At 35.9% G+C, this 26,657-nt stretch overlaps 1 protein-coding gene and 1 long non-coding RNA gene across 5 annotated transcripts in view; one reads left to right on the top strand and one right to left on the bottom strand.

Moving 5' to 3' along the window:
• Window positions 1-25,220, top strand: part of Galphas (G protein alpha s subunit) — a 39,833-nt gene extending 14,613 nt beyond the window's left edge. For all 4 annotated transcript variants that reach the window (XM_089648805.1, XM_089648807.1, XM_089648809.1 and 1 more), the window contains 8 exons: window positions 5,374-5,512; window positions 6,295-6,456; window positions 6,546-6,763; window positions 7,934-8,062; window positions 14,395-14,574; window positions 14,977-15,175; window positions 15,644-15,818; window positions 16,269-25,220. In XM_089648805.1, coding sequence (XP_089504931.1) covers window positions 5,393-5,512; window positions 6,295-6,456; window positions 6,546-6,763; window positions 7,934-8,062; window positions 14,395-14,574; window positions 14,977-15,175; window positions 15,644-15,790 — 1,155 coding nt within the window. In that variant the 5' untranslated portion in view covers window positions 5,374-5,392 and the 3' untranslated portion in view covers window positions 15,791-15,818; window positions 16,269-25,220. The remainder of the gene's footprint in view (window positions 1-5,373; window positions 5,513-6,294; window positions 6,457-6,545; window positions 6,764-7,933; window positions 8,063-14,394; window positions 14,575-14,976; window positions 15,176-15,643; window positions 15,819-16,268) is intronic.
• LOC149410192 (uncharacterized) lies at window positions 12,139-12,910 on the bottom strand. The gene is made up of 3 exons (XR_016305054.1): window positions 12,766-12,910; window positions 12,522-12,683; window positions 12,139-12,303 (listed from the first exon to the last, which is right to left on the bottom strand). It is a non-coding gene; the product is annotated as an uncharacterized LOC149410192 (long non-coding RNA).
• Window positions 25,221-26,657: the final 1,437 nt, after the last annotated feature.

The raw sequence follows: 26,657 nt of genomic DNA, 5'->3' as shown, positions 1-26,657 counted from the left end.
TAATTTGTTGATGTCGGGTTCCATTTTGTCAATATCAGTCGCAAATCACCACGCTCAGTGATGTGCGGTCCGTTCCTTTTCTCACTGAGATCCCGATAATATGACAAAGGAAATGCACGAAAGCAGTGTTTTATAATTAATTTCTTAAATGGGTAAGCGACGGCCGCCCTCCTTGACTGCCGTAAAGCCCCCCGTTTGCCTCTAGACCGTGGGAGGCTCCAGCGCACACTGGGAGATGTTACGTTGGCTAAAAGCTTGGAATAGACTCCCACTTCACAACTGAAAAACTATTCCCTAGATATAAGATATATTAGATATAATACCTTTCGACTTATTTATTTATTGGATGATTTGTATAGCGCCGCTTTTGTGAGATATCACCTCAGGGGCGCTTTACAGTTGATGCAGATATTACAAAAAAAATATAAATATTACAAATTGAAATTGGAATTAAGTTAAATAAAATGAAGGAAAAATAAAAGAAAGGCCAATCGGTCACCTGCAAGTCGTGCCGCATGCCCGGGATAGTTACACTAGCTCTTTTTGATGACTCTTTTTCCTGAGCTACCGAGCATCTTATTTTTCCCGTGATATGAGGTAGCGCACCGGTACCAGGAGTCTTACAATCATTCGTACGCTTTTACGTTGGGGAGCTTGGAGACGTATCGTGTGAGCGCAGTATGCTCATTGCTCTTAAGCTCGGAGCTCACGGTTCCGTTGAGCTAGTATCGTGACTCCCGCTCTTAATAAAATGAGTCATGAAAAAAATATAAAATGAAACATGTACACAATCAAAACAGACTGCATAATATTGAACGTGGATAGTACCCATATGCCACCAGTGGATGATATCTGCCGATTTATTAATATGACTCCCCATAATTTATGGAATTATTCATAATAACCTTATCAGGTACACAGCGCAAACTCTTCAGACCCCAGAAACACCCAAACTCGGTGTTTGCTTGCAATTATTCAATAATATTATTGATATCTCTTTTTATCTATGGTGCTAATCCCGCCTTCGGCCTTTTTATATTTTAATTTACGACCCGGGAGGAGAATCGATGTTTCGTGTTGTATTACTATCTGTCTGTATTTTTGGGTTATTTACAATCACGATTATCAGGTACTGTATTTTTTTAGGTTGAATTTGTCTATAAATAGTATATATGTAATTAACCAGAGTGGTGGTATCTATCAGTAATGTCTCTCAATATCTCCGGAGTTCGTTATCTTTGGGGACGCAGTGTGGGGGAAAGGAAGGAGTGAACCTGGGTCTTGAAGAGACCCGTGTTGTAGGAGGGATGAATCACTCCATCCTGGTGAATATATTATATTTGCGGCTCATTTCATAATGGGAGATAATCTCAATATCGCGATTACCGTGGACATTCGAAATTTTGCTTGAATGACTTAAGTCATGTTTAGTGCTCATATCTGAGAGGCCAGCTATTTCCCAACCTTATTCCCCATCTCCTTACCTTCCCCACCCCCTACAGCCTCACACATACCCCAAATTGGGGATGCCACAGTCCCTTTTTTTTAAGTATCACAAATATTCTCATCTGTAGTTCGTTTTTTTTGACATTTAAAATTATAAGTAAAATCCCACTTGTGTTGGTTGCCATTAGGTAACACAATAATTAAATACATGGTACCTACCCAATCTCATAAAAATAGATAGGTCGGTATTTGGTACTTATCAGTTTTTGTAGCAATAGTGATTCGCAAGGAATTAATTATTATTTTTACAAAAAAATGTCTTATTACTAGAAATGCTATGAGGGTTGTACCCAAAATAAGATTTACAAATTTTTTTCACAAAGAAAAACGTATTTATTTGCAATTAATTATAAATTATTTGAAGCCTAGACTTTCTACTGTTTTTCTACATAATCCCTTTGCGATCGATGCATTTTTGCATGCGGTGTAGCATTTTTCGTATACCCGTGTCATAGAACACTCCTGCCGCAGCGTGCAGGTAGTGTACAAGTTCTTCTTTCAACTCCTCGTCGGTCCTGAAATTTTTCCCACCCAGGTGTAACTTCAGCGCAGGAAAGAGATGATAATCACTTGGTGCTTGGTCCGGACTGTAGGGGGTGTGTGTGACGTTATCCCATCCAAATTGGTTGATGAGGTCGGTATGGGGACGAGAATTGTCCTGATGAAAACGCACTCCCTTCGTCAGCATGCACCTTCATTAGCATGCACCTTCATTAGCATGCACCTTCGTCAGCATGCACCTTCGTCAGCATGCCCCTTCCTTTGTTTTAAATTGCACGGCGAAGGTTTTTCAAAGTTTGACAGTAGCGATCAGCATATATTTTTGTCCATGTAGGCATTAACTTACACAGCAATATCCCCTTCCTATCCCAAACCACAGTCGTCATCACTTTGCTGGCAGACAATGTTTGTTTAAACTTTTGCAGCTTCGGCAATCCTGAATGCCGCCACTGACGGGACTGTTCTTTTGTCTCCAGTGTCATGTAATGTACCCATTGCCATTGATAATTGAATCCAAGAATTCCTCGCCCTCTTATGCATAGCAGTCAAAAGAATTTGAATCCGTTGCCGTTGGCGAACTACAGTGAGCGTTGTGGGGAGCCACCTTGCACACATCTTGTGATAATGCAAATCTTTTCAAAAACAGCCTCACAGACATCAGGGATCAATTTGCACAGCTCCCGAACTGTCACCTGTTGATCTTCAAGCATAACCCTCTCCACTTTTGCAATTGGATCACCCGAAACCGATGGCTGTCCGGCGCACTGTTCATCATGGACATGTGTATGTCCGTTTTAAACTCTCTGCACCATTTTCGATGTCCATATATTTCACACAACTATCGATAAATTTCTGACAAACGAACCACAGAACGTAACTCACACCTGGCAGTAACAAACCAAGACTAAGCATTGTAGACAACTTGGAGTGGGGATTTGTAGACAGGGAACCAAGCTAAGGGAACACGCCAGTGTTGCTGGATCTTGCGTTAAAGCGCTCCTCGCGACGCCAGAGCCTTGGTGACCTCATTTTATGGACAACTGTGACACTGACTCGCCATCCTATGTAAATTTCGTAATCACGGTGAAACACAGTTTTGTATGGAAATATGGGTTAATTGGGCTTATTATATTTGGGTCGCGAAACACTCCCATTTATTGTGTTATTCTTTATTGTATGACCGCGGCGGTGCACCAATCTATCAATAGCATTTTTTCTAAAGATCAGGTTCTTTAAACCTGATCACTTCTCCTGTGGGTCATAATCGACGTGGATCGTGCATAATGATCGATTGATCCAGTCTAGTATAGATCACAGGGATTTTCTCTTCACTTAAGTTTAAATTTTTATTTTCTATAGGTATAGAACAGAGCACTAACTTAAGATTAGCAGTTAAAAATGTTGGCCTAATGCTGAATTGTCCTATCCTTTGCTAAGATATATGTTAAATATGTTTTTTTTGTTTACATAATATAGCGTCCCCTCAAATTTTATTGGTGGCAGTTTCCGTCATCTAAAACTAAGCAATATTTAATACAAGTGGACAGGTAAATGCAGGAAAATTTATTATGTTAAATCACCCACATTATATTATTTATATAGCCAAAGCCCACATCATAGTCAACGTGCTATTTTAATTAATTGCAAATAATTTCTATTATTGTACTTGTGAGGAATTTTTTTTAACAATGTCGCTATTTATGTTTTTCTGAGAAAATCAATAGGTTTTCCAATGAGTTATATATATTGTCTGTTTACGAGAGATGGGAAGGCTGAAAGAGATATTGAAAGAAGGGTAAATGCAGGTAACTCCATTAATGGAGGACTGGACGCTGTTGGCACTAAAAAAAATTGTCCAAACAAGCGAAGTTTCACAATGGAATGCTGGTACCTTACCTGATGTGCGGAAGTGAGGCATGGAACTGGTAGAGAAAGGATGAAAGTAGACTGACTGCTGTAGAAGTGAGATCCCTGAAGCGTATGTGTGGTATAACCATGTATGATCGTGTGAGAAATGTGGAGATTCGCAAAGAGTGCAAGGCTGATGTAAGCGTAATGAGTAATATTAAGAAAGGGAGGCTTAGATTTGGGCATGTATAGCGAAAGAGCTATGAAAGGAGCATAAGGAGAATATTATGATGCAAATGTGAATGCAGAAGTCAGGGACGCCCGAGAAGGCATGGCACAACCAAGTGAATCAGATACTTGAGTTGGGCCATGTCAAGAGTCAGAATAATAGAAGAGTATGTACAGAAAAAAAAAATTTTGCTATTGTTAAATAATATGTTGCACTGATTTTATGTATTACTTGCGTCTCTTACTTTTCTGTAATATTTGTATTTCATATATATTTTTAATTTCGAATTTTTATTTTTATTTGTTTTATATTTTAATCTTTATTTAGGTATATGAAAATTAATGTGTCTTTGTATGTGTATTTGTATGTTAACTGAGTTTTTATAACTGGATTGTTCTCACGTAAGTGAGATCTTCTGTAAAAATCCAGTATAAATAAATAAATGTTTGAGACGATGTATAAATGTGATTGAGGCAAGGAGTGTGTGCCAAGACCGAGTTGTTTGGCGGTCCGTCCTCTCTGCCTATCCCTGCGGAGAAACTGTGTGATAGCCAGGTAGTTAGTTAGCCATTAGAGAAACCATTTTTTTTTAATGTGAACACCGCTCAAGATTCCCAATTGCCCAAAACCAGCGGGATTGTGGCAACACCAATTATTGGGGTGTGTTATGAGACTGAAGGGTGTGGAGAGGGGAAGGGGAAGTTTGGGAAGTAGGCTATTCAGGTCTGGTCAACACGGCTAATGGCCTTGAGGTGATGTTTCACAATAACAGTGCTATACAAATCTTCCAATTATTATTACTATTTGGGTATCGGTACCGCCGCCCCGGGAAACATTGATTAGATAACGAACACCTCAGCCATAGGTCACCCCAAATGGTTCACTACGTTTGGTTACTTAGCAGAAGAGAAGAGCCCGGGTTGATAGGGTGAGGTTTTTCTAGGTCTTGGCGATGGATGCGTCTGGCGGGCCGGATCGAGAGAGACTGGTTTAGGGAAACCATTTGACCCCTCCAGCAGGACTTTCTCGACCCAATCGACTTGCACCGCAGTGGAAGGGATGGATTTATATGTCCGTCATCCTGGACCCATTGATCCCCAGATTCCTACCCACCCATTTTTCTTCCCTGAACTTCCTTTCCTTGATAAGACCCTCCACACAGTATCCCCAAAGATGACACAGGATATTATCGATCAACCGTGCTAGATACCCTGCTCGAGTGGTATCTCCGACATAAAAGCATGTTTTTTAATACGAAATTAACGTGTTTGTTATTTATTTGTTGTCAGGTGGGCGGCTTGGTCCACCATGGGGTGCTTTGGGTCCCCGGGGGGCAAGGGCGGGGGGGACACCTCCGAGGGGGATGACCTCAAATCGCAGAAGAGAAGGAGTGACGCCATCACCAGGCAGCTCCAGAAGGATAAACAGGTCAGTCAAACATTGCCGAGTTAAAAATAACCCGACAATATTACTGCAGACCTTTTGGCCCTATTTGTACATAATAAAGTCACAGTACAGTTTAGTAAGGCTCACATCTCCATGAAATTGAGAACCCTGGCATTTGAATAGTCCAGTCCACAACAAGGTGCTTGTTTTTGACATCTGAGGTCTGCCATTGGGTACGCCACAACTCTTCAGGGAGAATCGTGACTGAATTCATTTCGATTCAGTTTATTATTTTAAAAACATTACAAAATAACAGTGGGTGTCAACTACTTCATTGCTGCTAAATATGTCGATATCCGAATTGATTCTGTTCATCAGCAATATAGCTCTCCCCACCGGCACGACCATTGGCAAGTTAGTCCTGCAGGCTAACTATAACTGGGCAGATAGATCGGTCTATTCTATCGGTGACGGAGATAACCATCGGAAACGTAGAAATGAAAGCCGAGTTTTCACACCATTTTTAAATCAGTCTGAAGAAATGTGAAGCAAACTTTTACCTTCAGTCTATAAGGCCAGGAGGTTTGCAAGTTCATCTTGAATTGGAAAGTTAGTGTTTACAGCCTTTTCTTAGCATCATTTCCTGAGATTTGCCATCTTACATTTATTGTAAGTTGTCCCGAAATGCCTAATAAGAATTAATGGCCCTATTTTATTCAACTATGTTTTCGTCTTATCTATGTTCGTATCGAGAATCTATAAAGGGATGAATTGATTTGTTTGCATTATCTGACTGAGCCATGTATGTTATTTGTACGTTCTAGTTGTACCGGGCGACCCATCGGCTGCTCCTCCTGGGCGCTGGAGAGTCAGGCAAGTCCACCATCGTGAAGCAGATGCGCATCTTGCACGTCAACGGCTTCTCGGAGAAAGAGCGCCGCGAGAAGATCGAAGACATCAAGAAGAACATCAGGGATGCCATACTTGTAAGTCGGAATTAGACCTAGATAATAGAAACAGTTATACCGGATGTTTGTTTGTTTGGTGACTGATTTGTTGGTTGGTTCTGTTGCAGACAATAACTGGAGCCATGAGTACGCTGGCCCCGCCCATCCCTCTGGAGAAGGCGGAAAACCGGGTGCGCGTGGACTACATCCAGGACGTGGCATCCGGACCGGACTTTGACTACCCAGCAGAGTTCTATGACCACACGGAGGCACTGTGGCGTGACCGGGGGGTGCGTGCCACCTTCGACCGCTCCAACGAGTACCAGCTGATAGATTGCGCCAAATAGTGAGTTGATTCATATTCATACATTTCATTCAACGGAACATTGAAGACAGTGAAAAAAACTTGTCTATATTAACCTAATCTATTCTTTTTTCGTGTTCTGTTTTGTCTCATATACTTCATTATTTATTACTTTCCTGTTATTTTGCTGCCATTATTTGGTGTGGAAGTCGGTTTCCTGCCATTACTAGTAGATGTCCAAGTCACCTTATCTGCGACCGTTCGGGGGTAGATACCGAGCACTTCCGATCATCGGGTTTCTCAATCAATCCCATTTTGTAACTCCTCCCATTATTATTTAATGAGCAGACGGCGTTCTGCTGATGCGCTCATGTCTCATTTCAATAAGTTTAACAGCTTCATGTTGGCTTTGCTTTGCTTCTTTCCAAATAAGAATCCAGTCGAGCTTTAAATTTGTTTATTTTAGTAACATTGATGACATGTTTTGGAAGTTTATTCCATGCTTCTACTACTCTATTTGCAAGGAAGTGTTTGCTAGGATTGGATGTTAAAAGCATTTTGTTAATTTTTTGAGTGTCCAGTGTTTTGGGTGAAGATTTCTTGGATGCCAGGGCAACCGTAATGTCCAGATAAATTTCAAAAGTCGCCCCTTTCATTTCTTTCATTTAACCTTGATAATCTTAGTACCTTGAGTCTACCTTCATATTGTCGGCTTTCAAAGCTCTTGTATTTTTGTTGAACTTGGACGCTACAACGCATTCTCTCGATCATCATCCAGATTGGATGAATTCATAGGTAATAGAGACAAGAGAGATGGGCCATGGACCATTATTAGTATGAAATCGTGTGCATGGCGCGTGTTGTCAACATTTTTCACCCATGCAAATCTCATCAACGCACAGTGGCGCCTTATATAATAAACGCTTAACTTCAATTGTGTTGCCGCTTTAATAGTACAGTTTGTCATAGCTTTGGCATATTTGGCACGCTTCCATGCCATATCTCCCTCTGTTTCAATTATCTATGGGTGCATCTGAATCATTCTATCTTCCTGTCTTGTCTTTAGGACCAACCTGCCAGTGGTTCTCCCGGTGTGGGTAGGAGTATATTGCTCCTGAACAAAATTAAAACCAATATAAGAATTAATTTATTTGTTTGCAATGTATAAGAAATATAAAAATTATTTATAACGTGATGATTGTCTTTTTGCAGCTTCCTAGACCAAGTTCACGTGATAAAGCAGCCAAATTACACACCCACGGAGCAGGACATTCTACGTTGCAGAGTTTTGACCTCGGGCATATTTGAGACACAGTTCGTTGTAGACAAAGTTAACTTTCAGTAAGTGTTATTCATTTACACATTACTGTTTTGTTGTACCTCTTGATACAAACCAACCTCATTTCCACACGATTAACAATAGATTCTCTATTACGTGAACCTCCCTCATTTCCACAAGATTGACAACAGATTCTCTATTAGGTGAACCACCCTCATTTCCGCACGATTAACAGCAGATTCTCTACCAGGTGAACCATCCACATTTCCACACGATTAACAGCAGATTTTGTATTAAGAGATTCTCTGTCGCGTGAACGGTCCTTATTTCTATACAATTGACAACAGATTCTGTAACAGGTGAATCACCCTCATTTCCACACGATTAACAGCAGATTTTGTAATGAGAGATTCTCTTGTCGGGTGAATAGTCCTCGTTTCCACAAGATAGACAACAGATTCTCTAACACACGATTAGCAGATCTGTATTAACCTCTCAGAAAAGGACTTTTATTTACTTTGTGTTCCTTTGCGAACTGTCAAAACACGAAAATTTTTGTGTTATTCACGAGTTTTGTTAAAAGCTTCATAACTCACGTTTTGGGAAACGTAGCCTCATTCTAAAAAATGTTTTGGAAAGATTATGAAATTCACTATCGTATTGTTTTGTTATACGTAAATATTTGCGTTTCTAAATATACATTTTCTGAAAACGTCAAAAATATGTAAAAATCGCTGACCATTATTTCAAAGCTGTGAAAAATGTACTATTTTCTGAGTATCATAACCACTCGAACGATCGCGCGTCAAAAAACTTTTTTCTCCGATTGCTCGCGGTTTTTTGGCGACGAATTTGAATATTTTCCGCCAACATTAAAAAAATCAAACCTCCGAATTTTAATACGGAGACATAAAACTGATTGTAGTGCTATACAGCCAATGAATTCACCTATATTTTTATAATTATTCTATATTTTTAGAATTGATAGATAAATTATTAAAAAATCTTAAACTTTATGAATGCGCGAAATTAGCGTTTTTGTGATTTGAAATTGCCGCCAGTGGCAGTTTTAAATATCTTTATAGAATATTTTCTACGTTTTTATGTTCTCTATGGCCTGTTTGATAACCACAGATGCAAGAATATAATGGGAAAATAATTTTTTGTACGTTATGCTCTCTTCAAAAGTTTGGTTAGAAAATAATTTTTTAAAATTTGAGTGCGTGACGTGTCAAAATTGAAATCACTGTATTATACTATATAATAAATTTACCACAAAAACTGGTATTACGTTAGGAAGATACATTAACTGTCTACAATTATTAATAAGCATAGTCGCCGTGTTGGCTTTATTTTATTCATTTGATGAATTATACAGAGAGCCTATTTCACGATGTCAAAATCATGGTGCTACTTTTTAAATAATTGTAAATTAGAACTGGAGATTTGTAACCATGTTTTTATATAACGTGCAAAACGAGGAAATAAGGCTTAAAATGAGATATACATCATAGATATAAACATTGCCAATATTTCAGGGGGATACTTTGAAAGTTGATGAAATTCACCAATATTTGACGAAAAATCACTACTGACAGCTACCTTAAGGTCAATCTACATAGGGTATATCGGAATATGTAAAATGATGATAAATTTGTATATATATATCAAACCTTTGTATGACCGTAGAATGGCAAATAAAATCATAGTGATAATTTTATATCTAAACGCAAAGGTATCGAAAAAAAATGGATGAGGGGAAAATAATTGATGGAACCAATAATTGATTTATTTATTAAGCCCTAATATCCTTTTAAATCAATATTACAGTTGTATGGTTACAATGAAAGAGCAGTATTTTGATTTAAACATTGTTTACACACTTTGTCATAATAAAAATGTATTCAGTTTATTGGTTTATTCATAATTTAAGAAAATCAATACATAATAATATCATTGTGCCTCGCTATAGAGTGAGATTCTGAGTATCGCTCTGGTGAGGGACCACCATTCAGAATTGAACATTGCTTGAATTGGCTTAGTTATGTTTAGTGACTAGATCTGGAAAAGACTAATACCTTGATACATTAAAATTGCCAAGAATACATACATTTCCTCTTTATTCGTGGGAGCCCATTTATTGGTACGCGCATGACGCTTAAATTGTTTTTTCGCAATCCATTGATCTGCATACCTGTTGGTCTCTCTCGCGATCAGTTCAACGAAATCTGCATCAAAGATTTTAAGAAAGGCATCCACAGGTTTGCCCATTTCGTCGGTATTGAAAGTTGGTCCCGGCGTGCCTGTGAAAGTCTCCCTTATCCCAGTAAAACGTAAGATATCATTAGACCAATCGAAAGAGTAACCTTCAGGCGGCAGAATCAAACGCATTGCCTCACTATCTACCTGGTCTTGTCTACTAAAGTCTATGGCCATAGCGGAGTTAGGTGAAACGTTGATAATATTATGATAAGGTATTGGCGGCATGCAGAAGGTATCCTCATCGCTCTCTTCGTGGTCGACGTCACTCGCTTCGTCATCCTAGTCGCTCGATCTGTCCATTTCTGAAACAACAGAAAACCCAAATTAATTTAATGTGTCTATATTACGATAACCCACTGCCTCTGGTACGGCTTATGACTCGCAATACGATGGTCGCGGGATCAAATCAAATAAATTATATTTGAATAATTAGTGTTATTTTCACACAAAATTCATTTAAAATAATATATATTATATTTGCGGCACGTTCCAGAGTGGAAGATACCCATAGTATCGCCCTGGTGTAAGACCCCATTCAGAATTGAAACGTTGCTTGAAATGGCTTTTGACGGCCGGCATAGTCCAGTGGTAACGCATTGGACTGCCATTCCGAAGGTCGCCGGTTCGAACCCGGCGTGCGCAAATAAATTTTATTTGATTGATTTGTGTTATTTCACAATTAATTAATTAAAATAATAATTAAAATAATATATAGTATATTTGCGGCACGTTCCAGAGTGGAAGATACTACCAGTATCGCCCTGGTGTAAGACCACCATTCAGAATTGAAACGTTGCTCCAAATGGCTTTAGCCGTGTTTAGTGACTAGATCTGAATAGCCAGGTACTTCCCCATCTTCCTCTTTCCCTTCCCCACTTACCTTCAGCCTCACAACATCCCCCAATTGGGGATGCCATAGTCTCACTGGCTCCAGCTGAGGCTCTTGTGAGGTATTCATATAAAAAAAAATATAAAAAGTTAATCAAATACTTGAGGCGGGCAATGTCAGGAGTCAGAATAGCACAGTCAGGTAGGTATGGAATGAAGAAAAGAGTGTGTGTGCCAAGATCGAGTTGCATGGTGGTTCATCCTCTCTGCCTACCGAAATGGCGTGAAGGTAAGTTAGTTAGTTTTATAACTCACGGTTTCCAAGTACAGACTCTTCTAGTACAGCTGCCTCGTCCACGTTACTTTTTCTGCCCATGTCTGACTCTGAAATAAAAGAAAACACAAATTTACAGTAGAATTTGGATATAATGACTTTGCATTTAACGGTCTACTGTTTTAAGTGACGATAATGTAAACTCTAGTAAGGTTTCATAGCTTTTAGTAGGAAAACGTATCCGTTTAAAGTGACCAACTACGTAAAGCGACCTATTTTAATGATAATTTGTCCGGTTACAAAACCCACCTACCAATACAGCCTCGCAACACAATGAGTCCCGTGAAGCGAAAGTGTTTTTTCAATTTAAGAAAAAAATGCTGTATTACACCGTTTAGAAGCCGGTGAATCAAATGTAATCCTCGCAAAGAAGTTCGGCATGTCTTATTTCTCACTCTGCAATACCCGTTACAGAAAAAAGATGTGTAATGATGCATCCACGACATAACAACAATACATTTTGTATGTTTGTTATGTGGAATTTTTAAGTACTATGCTTATTTCCTGCCAATATACCAACAGTGAAACTGTGCTAGGGATATCAATATAAAATATAGATAATTGATTTTATATTGAGCCCCTGGTATGACATTTCAAAAAATAAACTCACCGTTCCCAAACGCCGACAATTCTTCGTAGAATGGTACGTCCACCCACAGCTCGCTGTGATAGCCGGCTTCCGGAGAGAAGAGTTCCCCACTCCGCGATGTCCCAGGTAACGGCTCGGGAGATGCTGCACGGATAGGCATAATTGGTGCATTGGGAGCCGTTGATTGGGTCTGTGCGGGAGTGGACATCCACGGTGGTGGTACGGGTCGTGGCAACGGTGAAGGCGTCCCTTGTGAAAAGGGACACGTTGTTCTCTCCGGAGATGGAATTCTGAAAACATTTACATAAATCATAGAAAATTGTTCTCATTCACGTGTGAAACAGTAAGTACAGTATGTAAATAAACAATAAAATAAGAACTCTGTAAAATATGCACTGAATGTGCCAAATGCACAGAGCGCTGAACTTACCAACTCTCACTGTAAGAGTGGAACGCTGTCAGGAAAAAACAATAATATTGTACCAAGCATCTAAATACGATTACTTACTTTTGTTTAGTTTTTCTTGGAGGTGCGGTAGGGAGCAAAATGCGCGCCGCCTGCTTCTTGAAATTTCGGCTTTCCAGCTCTAGCCGGATGGAAGCAGGCAGGGCCCTAACAGCCTTTAGGGCCTTGACGCGATCTTCTCGCACCAGTAGCAAAGCAGGGTCGCTGTTTAAATAAATACAAATATATGATGAGTTCAACGGCCACAGCAAAGTACTTTCATAAAAAAACATTAAAAAATACTAACACTCCAGACGAGGCTGCAATTGCAGCTCTGCGTTGACGTCCACGTGCAGGTAGTCCGGCACCAGCTCGTACCCCACGTCTCCCTTTTCCTCTGCCTCCTCTTGCAGTCAGCACCGCTCTATAAATTTTAAATTGAAAACACTTAATGTAAGTACTTAAATGTTTAAATTTTGTTAAATATTGCACTAATATAAAATTTGAAAATAATTATTGGGTTGTGGAGTGATCCCTTTCCCTGGACGACAGCTGTTTCTGCACAAATTTGGTAAAAGTAAACAAATTAATTAATTATACAACTAAATTACTAAATTTTTATTGTGTGACGAAGGCTTTACACCATTTTACATGTGAAAAAGAGTCAACTTTTTGACATATGACTTAAAATAATTGGTTAGCAAATATCTGTATTAATAATGAACCAATTCAAATAAAACTTATATATATCTCTTTGTTTTGAATCACTGTGATGGAATATCTATATTTCAAATGCGCGAGTGCAGTATTTAAGACATTATTGTAAATCAAAAACAGATGACGTCTTCAGTTGACGTAATCTTACACAAAAACTTCAACCAAAACAATATAATACAAACAAACGAATTAAAAACGCATTTCAAAGATAGATAAGTCAATCATGATTACACAGATATATAATTATGCGTTAAAAACCCAATAAATTAATTACTTACGGCATTTTAGGAAGAGTCCAAAATTTCGTGAATGTTGAAAATTTATAATTTTGTTTTTGACAGGACGCCATAAAAAAACCGCGAAAACTCGTTAAATAACACTTCAAAGACAACGGATAAGTTCATAGACAAAGAGAATATATTATCAGCTATTCGATAAAACAAGTAGCTGGCCATGGAAACGTTTTAAATAATTACAATAAATATTTTACGAATGGTAGAAAAATCGGTCCATTTTTGGACCGATATCAATCGCAGAAAAATAAAAGTGGTCGATTTTTCGACCGAAATCGTTCCAGTGGATAAAGAAATAACACTTTATACATTGAAGAAATATAATTAAAAACTATTTGTCACCTCAAAATATTAACCGTCCAAACTAAAATATTTTTTATAAATTATTTAAAAACGCAATAAATTATGAACGAACAAGATGACAAGTCCAATCGACTTAGATAATGCACCTCGAAATTCCATAGATATTCTCATATGCAGACGCGTAGCGTTATTCATTATCGATACTCTGTTTTTTAAATCATGGCAATCCGTATACTAGTGATGGAAATAAATCGATTTTTGTAAAATCTCGCGCGTTTACGTGAAAAGACGTACTAATGTCTTAACCGCTATTATCATATTTACGTCTTTTGACGTTCTAATGTTCCGAGTTGTTAAGAGATTCTCTGTCGGGTGAACGGTTCACATTTCCACACGATTAACAAGAGATTCTGTAGCAGGTGAACCACATTTCACCATCATTTCCACAAAGTGTACTGACCAACACAAATTGTTATTGTCAATTCTCATATTCTAGTCTTATATTAATTCTCATATTGTATAAATATTCTTTGGATAATTAATATCACAATGTAGTAAAGTTTTTAGTTGGCTTTAGTTTACTCAGCATGTATGTATTTAAGATGTGATGTGTATCCTTCCAGTATGTTTGACGTGGGAGGGCAGCGGGACGAGCGGCGCAAGTGGATACAGTGTTTCAATGACGTGACGGCCATCATTTTCGTGACGGCATGCTCCTCGTACAACATGGTGCTGCGGGAGGACCCCACGCAGAACCGCCTCAGGGAGTCGCTGGAACTCTTCAAGAGCATCTGGAATAACAGGTCAGTCTCGTTCTGTGTTTCCTTCCAGTACAGGGTTAGGATACAGGATACAGTGCTGCAGCGCCGATAATATGTGAACAGCTGATTGATGGATTAGGATACAGATGATAATATAATATGAAAAGCTGATTTATGGATTAGGATAGAGTGCTGATAATATGTGAAAAGTTGATTGATGGATTAGGATAGAGTGCTGATAATATGTGAACAGCTGATTGATGGATTAGGATAGAGTGCTGATAATATGTGAAAAGTTGATTGATGGATTAGGATAGAGTGCTGATAATATGTGAAAAGCTGATTGATGGATAAAGTGCTACGGCGCTGATTGATGGATTATTATGATTGTACAGTGCTGATTATTTGTGAAATGCTGATTTATGGGTTATGTTGTGGTTGCAGATGGCTGCGCACGATATCCGTGATCCTGTTCCTCAACAAGCAGGATCTGCTGGCGGAGAAGATCCTGGCGGGCAAGTCGCGGCTGGAGGATGTGTTTCCGGAGTTCTCCCGCTACGCCACGCCGCCTGACGCTTGCCCCGACTCCCGGGAGCACCCTGATGTGGCGCGCGCCAAGTACTTCATCCGGGACGAGTTCCTCGTGAGTTTTCCTGTTCCTCATACATCACTTGTAGCATACCATGTATTAATAACAATGAGAGAGGGTCTGTTCCTGAACCTATTGTATTTAAATTTTCAATCGAAAAGGTTGTTAACAATAACAAGTCTCCTTGATGTGTTAACATTAACAAGTGCTCTCGATGTTATTCTATAAAAAACAAACAGAAAAAATCTAACCTAACCCAGCTTATTATTTTATCATGTTCTATTTTGTCCAGATACTGAGGTGATTGTATCGATAAATGGCGCTGTAGAAAGTATTAGATGCTGTTTTACCTCATTGCAGAGATATCTTGTATCATGCTACCCACTGTTCTATTCCTTACATTAATAACAATAAGAGAGGCTGTTCCTGTATCTGTTGGATTGAATTGAATAAGTAAATTGGACACAAGATTACATTTATAACTAAAACTAGTATAACTAAAAAAAGAATTGTTGTTTTCAGCGTATAAGCACGGCGTCCGGCGATGGCAAGCACTACTGCTATCCCCACTTTACGTGCGCCGTGGACACGGAGAACATCAAGCGGGTGTTCAACGACTGCCGCGACATCATCCAGCGGATGCACCTGCGCCAGTACGAGCTGCTATAAGCTGCCAGCCCCCACGCCCCAAACAAAGGTAAACTAGTGGTAATGTTTCAGTGCATAAGCACGGCGTTACTTCACGTGTGTCGTGGACACAGAGAACGTAGAGCGGGTGAAAGATGGACTCAATTTTATCAACAAGAAAGAGAGTGATGATGACCATAAAAAAAAACAAGTTGGATATCGCACAAAACTCTCTCGTTTGGGAATAACCATGACCGGTCGGTGGCCGAGTTGACATCGCGTTTGGGTCCCACCCAGGCGTAGTGTGTTCAATTCCTCGGCTGGCTAAGTCCTCCATCACAACACGAGCAACATTTTCAGCTTACTGTGGTGGTAGTAGGAGATTTTCAAATATTGTCAGGTTATTAGTAACCCGGGAATGTTTGTCTTTCTTTTTAAAAAAAAAAAAAAATTATCCATTGCATGCATGTCTTCTTATGCATATCTTACTTTACGTTTGTGTGCTTTTATCTGTTTCCAGTTGTCTTCATGGTGTTTCATCATTCTCATCATCTCACCGGCGGGCGTGCGTCCGCACACGGCCGGGCCCGCGTCCGCCCGGTACCGCTTGGAACCACGTGGCGGCGCGGCATCATCACCACTACCACAAAACAAAGTATATTTGATAAAAACAATATATATTGACATATGACACCAATGCATAATCGTGGACGCAATGTATTACCACAGAGCAATATAAACAAACCTACTACTCCAGAACAAACTAAGCTTGCATTTTCGAAGAGATACCGGTATAATGGCGTGAGCGATGTTTTGTTGTTGACCACACGGATGACAATTTATTTTTGCCCGCATGAATGATTTGTTGCTGACCTCACAAATTATTTGTTGTTGACGACATGGATGATTTGTTATCAACCACACGGATGATTAGTTGCTTACCATGTGAATGATTTTTTTACCACGTGGATGATTTGTTGTTGACCACACGGATCATTTGTTGTTGACCACATGGATCATTTGTTGTTGACTACACGACACGGCTTGCCCTGACAACTGCCTGAGCCAGTGGTTGGCGAAATGTTAAAGCCAGCATAAAGCCCTTCTATTCAATGTTTGGTTTTATATTTTATACAAAATTCGAGTTATGTAATCAATATTCTGGTAAAATAATTAACAAATTATTCAACTGTCACTTTTGTATGTTTTGTGAAATAACTAAAGTGTCACTTTCAATTTTCACATTTATTGTGGAACAGCCCAACATGACTTTCAGCTCTCACGCTTCTTGTGGAACAATTCAAATGTTACTTTCAGCTTTCACATTTCTTGTGAAAAACCCAAATGTTACCTTCAATAACCTAAATGATGTATCAAGCTCTCCCATTTCTTGTGAAACACCCAAATCTTACCTTCAACTCTCATGTCTATTGTGAAACAACCTAAATGATGCATCAAGCTCCCCCATTTCTTGTGAAACTTTGAAATGTTCCTTCAACTCTCATATATTGTGAAATGACATAAATGATGCATCAAGCTCTCCCATTTCTTGTGAAACTTTGAAATGTTCCTTCAACTCTCATATATTGAAACAACCTAAATGATGCATCAAACTCTCCCATTTCTTTTGAAACACCCAAATGTTACCTTCAATTCAACTCTCATGTCTATTGTGAAACAACCTAAATGATGCATCAAGCTCTCCCATTTCTTTTGAAACACCCAAATGTTACCCACAACTCTCATGTCTATTGTGAAACAACCTAAATGATGCATCAAGCTCTCCCATTTCTAGTGAAACACCCAACACGTTATTCGCAACATTTATCTTATATCCCGTGAAGCATCTAAGCAAGTAATGTACCACTCACATCGTTTGTAAACATCGCTCACCGCATTCTGCCGGCCGCCGCTTCGCATGCAAGTAATGTTTGTTCGCTTTGAATTCGACGAACGAATATAATAAAGTTAAAATTACGAAGCCATTTAGTTTACGGGGGGGTAATAAATAACTAAAATAATTCATTGTTTTGCACACCATACCGACTCCATGATGATTTATATGTATATTCATATATTAACAATTATATTGTGAATTTATATAATGTAAAAATTATAGCTTAAGGAATTTTAGAAACTAAATTGTTGCGTGCAAGCAGCATGTTAATCGATGTTACCATTTTTATGTTTTGTTTTTCATCATTATTAAAATAATTACACATAATATCTTTTTATTGTTATTATCTACATGAATTTAATGTCCTTCATACATTATTATTATTATTATTTGTAAAAAAACTTTATTAACAATTTTATGAGTTTATTAGAGTTGTGTTATACTTTTGTGGATTGATTGTTATTATATATAATTAACGATAATTATCATTATTGTATTTACCTTTCAAGATTTATACGTTTAACCCTGTATTGTGAATGAAAAAGTGTATTTTTTACTAGTTTACATTTTCAATAAAACATTCACCCTTTATTTCACCTGTATAAGAAGTGATGCTTTCTCGAAGTAAAGATTTTACCGATGTATCCATCCAGAAGTTTAATCCATAAATAAATATCATCACATTATGTATTTTCTAAAATACTTGCCAAAATTCACACCATTAGGTTTGTACTACAAATCACATTTGTCTCAAGAACAACAACAAAAACAGTCAATAACCAACATTGTTGTTGTTTTCTTTTAGTTTTTTGTAGAAATAAATTATAACTTCTGAAGAGTTTTCAATAATTGCTACAGTTGCAAATTTATTAGCAAAAATTTTCAAGGTTATATGAACGTAATTTAATACAATTTTTAATTTCTGCTATTTTACGTCATGTATTGTTGTGACAGCTGTTGCGCCTTGTCATCCTAATGTTGTAATGTTTCGATATCATCACAACACCTTGTAAATGATTTCTAATTTGCAATTATATCCAAGTTGAGATAAATTAAAAATAATAATATTTGACAAATTTAATTTATAACTTTCATAAGCATTTTTATAACCTTGAAATTAAAAGACAATGCTTCGATAGCAACGGCTTTGTAACAATACTGTATTGTGTATAACCTCTAAATAAAAAAAGGAAAACTCATTCACTTTGATTACGATAAATAATATGTGCATAATTACTTATTTACGATAGATTTTTTGTTTCTTTGTAAATTTTTAAAGTGGTGTAAATTTAAAAAAAAATCTGCAATATTTAGATACCAAAAAGTGACTAGTTTTAACAATGTCCATACAAAGAATGTAAGATTTTTAAAATTATATATATTGTATTCTTAAGTTACACACATTGTATTGTCGCCATTCATTAAGTATGAACGACATAACAGTTATTTATGCTATATAATATGTTTACACTAACTAAAAAATAAAGTCTCATAATTTTACTGCCACACATTTTTTTTTCGAAATTAATGGATTTTAACAAATTATTTTAGATCTGGTTTTCACCTTGTAATAGTATTTTCAATAATAACATTAATAATTATTTTTAAGAGGACATTATTATGAAAACTTTTTGAATGTATGAATTTGATTTATTTTTAATTTTACTTAACCACTGAATTATATATAATATATTAAGTTTAAGTGTACGTTTTTTTTTCAGTTATGTTTATATTTTTTTAGTAATCTTCACTGTTAAAAGGTAAAATTAAATTATCTTCTGCCTCAAAGAAGTATATCTACAATTTCCACTACTGACGCACAATTTAAATGGACTTATTTTTCTAATAATTGTTAATAACTATACAAAGTCATATCGTTTTATTTCGTTCACTTGAATTATTTTTATTTTATCTACTTTTGTTTTGATTTGGATTACTCGTATTCTTTTCAATAATCAAATGATTCTTTAATAAATGATCACAATATCGAACTAGCCAAAATAAAACATAAGTAACTAACGGACTGTAGAGATGTTATAGAACAATTTATTATATTTATTTAATTTTAATCAAAAGATTTTAATGTTTATTTTATTTTAAGCCATCATAAATGTTTATTTAACTTATATTATTATTATTCAACTAATAATTTTGATTATTATATAAGATTGCATTTTTTTGGAATCTCAGTTCTATAGAGCCAGGAATTTGCTTATACATATTATGTACAATGTTAAAATCTTAGGTATCTTCCAGTATATTGATACATACCTTAAATACAAGTCTCTTTAAAGGGTATGTGAAGAAAAGATGTTTGTCTTTGAACACTCTATTGACGATGGGTATTTTTCAATTTTAAATTAATTTCTTTTACCAGAAAGTAATTGCCTGATATTTTGTCTTAACCAATGTGTTATTTATTTTCATAGATCAATATTGAACCGCCCTTCTTGGTACCTCTAAAAATGAATTCTCAATTATTTTTTTTTTTATCTACATTACCATTTTCTTAATTTTGGATGTTAGAATTTGAGATGTAACTGTGTAAAATTGTATAGAATTAAAGAGGCAATCAGAATCACAAAGGTTTTTACAAGCGATTAATAAAATTAATTTTTTCAAAATGTCGATTCGAATCATTGTAAATCCTTTGAAGGGATTTATTTTCAACAAATTATTGGCGTACATGTGTTTTACAAATTATTGATAAAGGATTAAAACAAATACTTTCTCTTTAACGTCTTAAATCAAAAAATTACTTTGGTACTCCACTAATACGCCACCCAAAGTACCGAGCGTGTGTCCAATTAGTGAAAGCGGCAGATTATAGTGCATGTGTACAAAATATGCCAAAAATTAAACATGTGTTTCATAAAAGCATACAAACCCCGCTATTTCTTTCGTAAAATATCAATTTTTTTTGTTTTAAGTTATGGTGTTATGTTTACGCTTGCGATAAGACTCCATTTTGTAAACTTATTCAAACAAAAAAATTTGCAGAGCAGAAGAACATGCGACAGTTGATAGAATACACGGAGGACTAACGGAAATGTCCTAAAACAGCAATAATGAATCCTTGTTAGCGAGATCAAGCTAGACGGCATTAAAGTAACTAAGTGTCTAAAAGTAAGATAACCCAAGCCGTCCTTGTCCTTGGCTCGGCGCTCGAGTCTAGGCAACGCGGCAAACTACTGAATTTGATATACATACCGGCTAATTATAGACCTTGATTTTGTGCTTTCATCTTGTAAAAATAACACGGATTATAGTAGTCGTCCCATAATCGAGAGAGTACTATACATACATAAGGCTATGGTTTTCGTAGTTTCGAGTTAAATTTGTCTATGGTTCAGTTTACTTCCTAACACTTTCATTTTACCAAAATCGTTAATCGCCAAACCGTTGGAGAAAAAAAGAACTATTTATTTAAAATATATATATACATTACATTCGAGACATGTCTCATGTAGGGATTTAAAATTAAATTAATTATTCTAAATTGAGAAAAAAAGATTATATTTATGGCTATCGAGTGACTGTGACTGCGGCCAGTCGAGGAGGTCTGAGTAAGAAAGGCCCAAAGAGTATTTTTTTTTATTGATTTTAAAATGGACCCCTTATTTTTGGCCCTCCCCTATTATGAATGCTTCAACTAAATTATTTTCATATATGCAGAGCATTTGTCAAATTATATTTTAAAATTATAATATTATATAAATTAGAGTGTGCATAAAGGGTACAAGATGGTAATCTCAAAAATGCTACATAAAAAAAGAGTTTTTCAAACAGAGTATGAAAGCAGTCTTGAAATTGGTACTTAATTAAAAATAAATCTCATTTTTAATCAGAATGTTAATAAATTATCAACCAATGTGAGTAGGTACTGTGTTTTAATGCCAAAAAGTCATTATTTAAGACATCTGGCAATTCTAGTTATAAGTGCCAATGAATTATTTTTTGTTACAACACAGGGTTCCAATAAATGAATGCATAATAAACAATGTTAAATTTAAAAAGACGTAATGGCAAGTTGAATCATTTTTATGGCTGGCAACCCAGTTTATATACTGATTTCAAACTCTGTTAAAATGGCAACACTAAAAAGCAAAATTTAAAAATGAAACCTTTTTTAATGAAAATTTTACAAAGGAGTGCAAAAATGTGTTTTATAAAATTTTATATGAATGCAACACTTTGGTATCTTATGTTTCAAGTAAAATTTATAAAAAAACATAGTTAGGTAGTTTAATAAACACAATGTTTTTAAAACATTCAATAATGAATTTTACTAAATTCTTTCAATTCGGTTATTCCGTTTTTATGATTTCAATTATTACCTTGTTTTAATACACTATGTTTATTTGCTATCCTTTATAGTCTGTTAAAATAAATATTTTTATATTTTGTTTTATGCGTTGTATTTTATTTTAATTTGTTATTACTTCTCAATTATTTATGATTGTTTTCGATGATTTGTAAATTTATTTAAACAGTATTCCCACATTTGATTAAATGTTATCGAACAAATATATTGTCTACCTAATTGAAAGGAAAAGATTTTATTTTATTTCTTTTGTCCACCATTCTGCTTTTATTTTAGGTGCAAAGTCAAATTTGTACATAAATCAATTGTAACTTATTGAGAGACAGTTGGAAGTTTATGCTAATACATACTTGCAAACATCTAATTTTGATTTTAAAAATACCAAATGCGGAGGGATTAAAAAGTTTCTAGTTCTAAAAACAGCTTTTTTAAAGAAGGATGTATGCATTACTTTGAAGTAAACAGCGTTTCTCTCCTTTTAATGCTTTCATTTGGTGAAGATCAGACATTTTTTTTAATTGCTGTAAAAAATCAGTGTTGCTAGCTATGAAAATTGGAACAACATTTTTTTTTAAATATTATATTGATTACCCTTTATTTTGTTACCTATACAATACACCAGCTAATAATATACCATTCAATTCCTAAGATTTGTGATTTATAAGAAACAACCATTTTATTTTACTAAAAATATTATTGTTTTCTCTCTTGTCAGAAGCACAAAAATTGTTATTTGAAAATTGCATTATTTTAAGATTTATAAATATTTTCATATTCCTGTGTTATTAGTTTCACAGTTGTCTAACTTATGGTTTAATATGTACCTACTTATAATCGAATTCATTGATGTTATTGTAATTTTTTATAAATTTAAAAAAAAAATGAAAGAAATAAGAAGTACCTACTCCAAATTTTTATTTAAATTCACTTCACTGTAAATTATTTTTAGCTTTATAAAAGATCAGTTTATTTTTATGGCAATTTTCAGATATGAAATAATATTTAAAATTTGGAACAGAATCACACAATAGTCAATTTATCTCAAATACATCAGTGTATAATTTAATTATATTCAAAAATAAAATACGTGATGTAATAAATGTAACTCAATTCTTTTCGAGTGAAAATGTATAATTTTTCTTATAGACGTATGTGTAGATATATATATATATTTTTTCCCTAGTCCCTTGAAAACGCAGCTTCACGTTGAAACTAATTAATTTAAAAAATATATATAATATATATCTGTAAATTTTAAATTATAAACATGCTGATATCAATACTTTGTTTTCTCTCTTAATACATGCTTGTGTGATCTGTAGAACATATTTAGCAGGCCATTTATGAAAGCTTAAATTTAAAAGAACTGAAAATATTAGTTATCTATAATACATTGTAAAAAAAAATCACAATCAAATCTTTTATTTTGTGCAAAATTAATCCAAAAAATGCAAATATCTCAAAAAAGAACAAAAATGTTTGATTTCTAAAAGAATTATTCTTACGCACATCTGAAAAAGAGTGCTATAAATTTAGCGCTGGTGCTATGAACAATATTTTCAATTTTCAATTAATGACTCTTATTTGACTTTCTCATAGCATTTCTATCAAAAGAATATCATAATTGGCAAAGGTATGGTTGTGTTAGATATTTATGCAAATTATAAAATGGTCGTTGATATCGGCATGTATTTTGTTATTTAACAATTGTTTGTTTTAGTTGTAATATAGTTGACGGTTAAGAATATTATATTGATTTGAAAGATCTGGCCGATCGCCATACTAAAAGAAAATACCCACAAGTTTTCCTGCCAGATTTTGATTATGTATTATTGTGGTATCAGTTAAGGAACGCATGAAGAAATCTGTAATATATTTACCGGCAGAACTAAACTACTTTTGTCCTGCGATTGCGTGTCAAAATACTACGCAAAACTGTTGGAAAACCGAAAATCATTTGCTTATAAGCACAAAGAACATTTATATGGAGAATGGTAAGAATTTAATTTAAGGATGTTAAATATATATTATATAAACCAGAGTAATTTTCAGTTTGTGTGAGAGATGTTGTTTAGGATTCATTGGTTATTCTTCTAGGTAGTATCTGTGATTTTTGATTGATTTTATTTTTCTTCATTTTCATTGTTGGATATGGGGGTGAATTGTTTGACTCCATAGAAAGCGAGCATGAATGTGTCTAGAAACACTTGTAAGCAAATAACTGCCGTCCTTATAGCCGGTGGAACTAACAAATAAACTAACTGGATTTGCGTCGATAGAGATTACCCCAGCCCAAACAAACGCAGAAACCCAAGATACACTAGATCAGGCCCCATCAATTTATTCCAAATAAACAACACAGTAAAACCAACGTTAATTACTTATGTCATAGTGTTACTTTTCTAAATTACTGTAACATTCACCTTTTGGATGTAAAACAACAAATTGTTCCCCCGATCCCTTTCTTCATTAATGCCCATTTATAAATGATGGGGATGTTTAATCGTTTTATTTACCCGTTCCACGGTAATTTTTTTTGCAGTCTGTGGACTATTATATCCTGTTAAACAACGCAAATCGTTCCTCCTATCTTTTTTCTCATCCCCGTGCTACGAAAAGTGCATTTACGGATTATGGAAATATCTTATATATTAAATGAAGGATTTACACATTCTATTGTGACTACAGTCGATTAACGTGTGAAAAGAGGGAGTCAAAATGGGGTTTCGCATTCAAAGAGAAAAGTAACATTCTGACAAAGTGCATTTTCAATAAGACTGTTCCTTGAGTTACCTGATCTACCGGCGCTTGCGTATCGAGTGCCGCAACGAAACAGCTTGGAGAGTGCATAATGTATCCCTGTAAAGACTCCCACGTGGTGCGTTGTTTCCAGATGGAGTCCAGTAGTATTTGAACGCTTGGAGTAGTATTTTGTCACTTCCTAGCCTCGGGTTCACAGCGAGTGTGCGTGCTAATCATCTTTTAGACGTCTGTTTGTATCTCGCCCCTCTGCAGTGGTGGGCGAATCGTACTATGGTAGTTCTCTCACTTGTTTCGTTATATTTTACTGTGTCAGTACCGCCGAGTATTAAGAGCTAAGGGAATAAGGTTTTACATATATATATTATTATGTATGTAATAATATGCCAGCTGGATTGAAGGCCCATTGTATGAAAATTGTTTTGCTTCTAACCATAAATAAGCTTTGTCATTAAATTATTGAATACAATGTTCATTACACCAACTATGTATATTAATGTTTCATTTTATTCTTCCCGCTACCCTTGACCTAATCTACGCGTCTCTCCATGTCGCGTACGTGATCTATGAAGTATCACTAAAAGACATACATTGTGTCAAACATGCCGCGTAGTGGCAGAGACAGCTCGAGCACTTCTTCAATGGTGGGGACCGACGTTTTGTACGTGTACTGTATACTTAAATCTCACTACCCGGATAATATAATATAAATCAAACAGAAATGTTCATGGATATGTAATGCACCCATCAGATGTCTAACCACAAAATAAATTTCTACGAGTATAAACCAATAAAATTATAATATAAATGTATTAAAAATAATGCAATATCTTGCAAGATTATCCGTCAAACTCTGAAACTTTGTAATTTTCTTGAACTCAGTTCAGTATTGTGATATAATGATCTATCCCCGCAGTATTTGAATTCATATACAAGTGTGCATGCCTGGTTTCGTGGATTGTCAGTGATCGAGAAAGAATGTGCCCAAATGCTTTAACGGGACATCTCTTATTGTCCCCGCCTGCCACTAACAACTGCATCAAAGTACTCTGACGATTCGCGCGCTGGTTGGTTCGTCGTCTGGTTTCTAGCTGTTGCTGGTTAAGCTATGGTTAAGACATGGCACGGAGTGGACGCTTGTCGCTTGAAAATGATCCAGAGTAAAATTTTATTTTATATATCCAAATGTTAATTGCTTTTATGTAGAATTCATTCATTTTGTTGTGGACATAGACTGTTTTTTCTTTTAGTAGGTTTCGGGAATATCTGGTGGGGTTTGTCCCCACCGTCACCATATGAAGAACCGCCACTGCGTAGTGGGATAGATTGAGTTGAAAAGGTTAACCTAGTGATCCTGATGACAACTTGCGTACCAGAGCGGTTAACTCCAAACCTAGAGGTCCCCGGTTTGAAGCCTGCCATGTATATTTATAAATATTCCTGTTTTTATGCACCTTTCTTTCATTTCGCAACCCCTAAGAAGCGGTGATTTTCCGAGTCGACCATCAACGAACTGAAAACACGACAGGTAACTCCCCGATCGAGCTAGTAAAGGGAGAAGAGAGCTGGCAAGTATTTAATTAGCAGTTCTTAACGATCGAGACCAACAGGTTAATAAAAGGAAATAAAATATTGTTTGAATTATTTCACATACAACAAACAAATTATTGTACAGCATATTTGCACCTCATTCGAAAGTGGAAGATAACTTAGTACTGTCCTGGGGAGAAGTGCCATCATTCAAAACAAAACATCAGTTGAAATGGCTTTAACCGTGTTTAGTGATCAGACCATAAACATCTTGAAAGCAAGCAGATACAAAATTGGACCTTCATCAAGATTACAATCCTTATGAATTCATAAACTCATTTTAGGCTTGTATTGTAGAAATTGTTAAGAATATAATTTAAAAAAAAAACATAACCTTA

Source organism: Hesperophylax consimilis, chromosome 28 (genome assembly GCF_061612785.1).
Source record: "Hesperophylax consimilis isolate HC1 chromosome 28, BYU_Hcon_1.0, whole genome shotgun sequence".
NCBI lineage: Eukaryota > Metazoa > Arthropoda > Insecta > Trichoptera > Limnephilidae > Hesperophylax > Hesperophylax consimilis.
The sequence above is the reverse complement of the archived record's forward strand: the minus strand, read 5'-3'. Positions and strand labels throughout refer to the sequence as shown.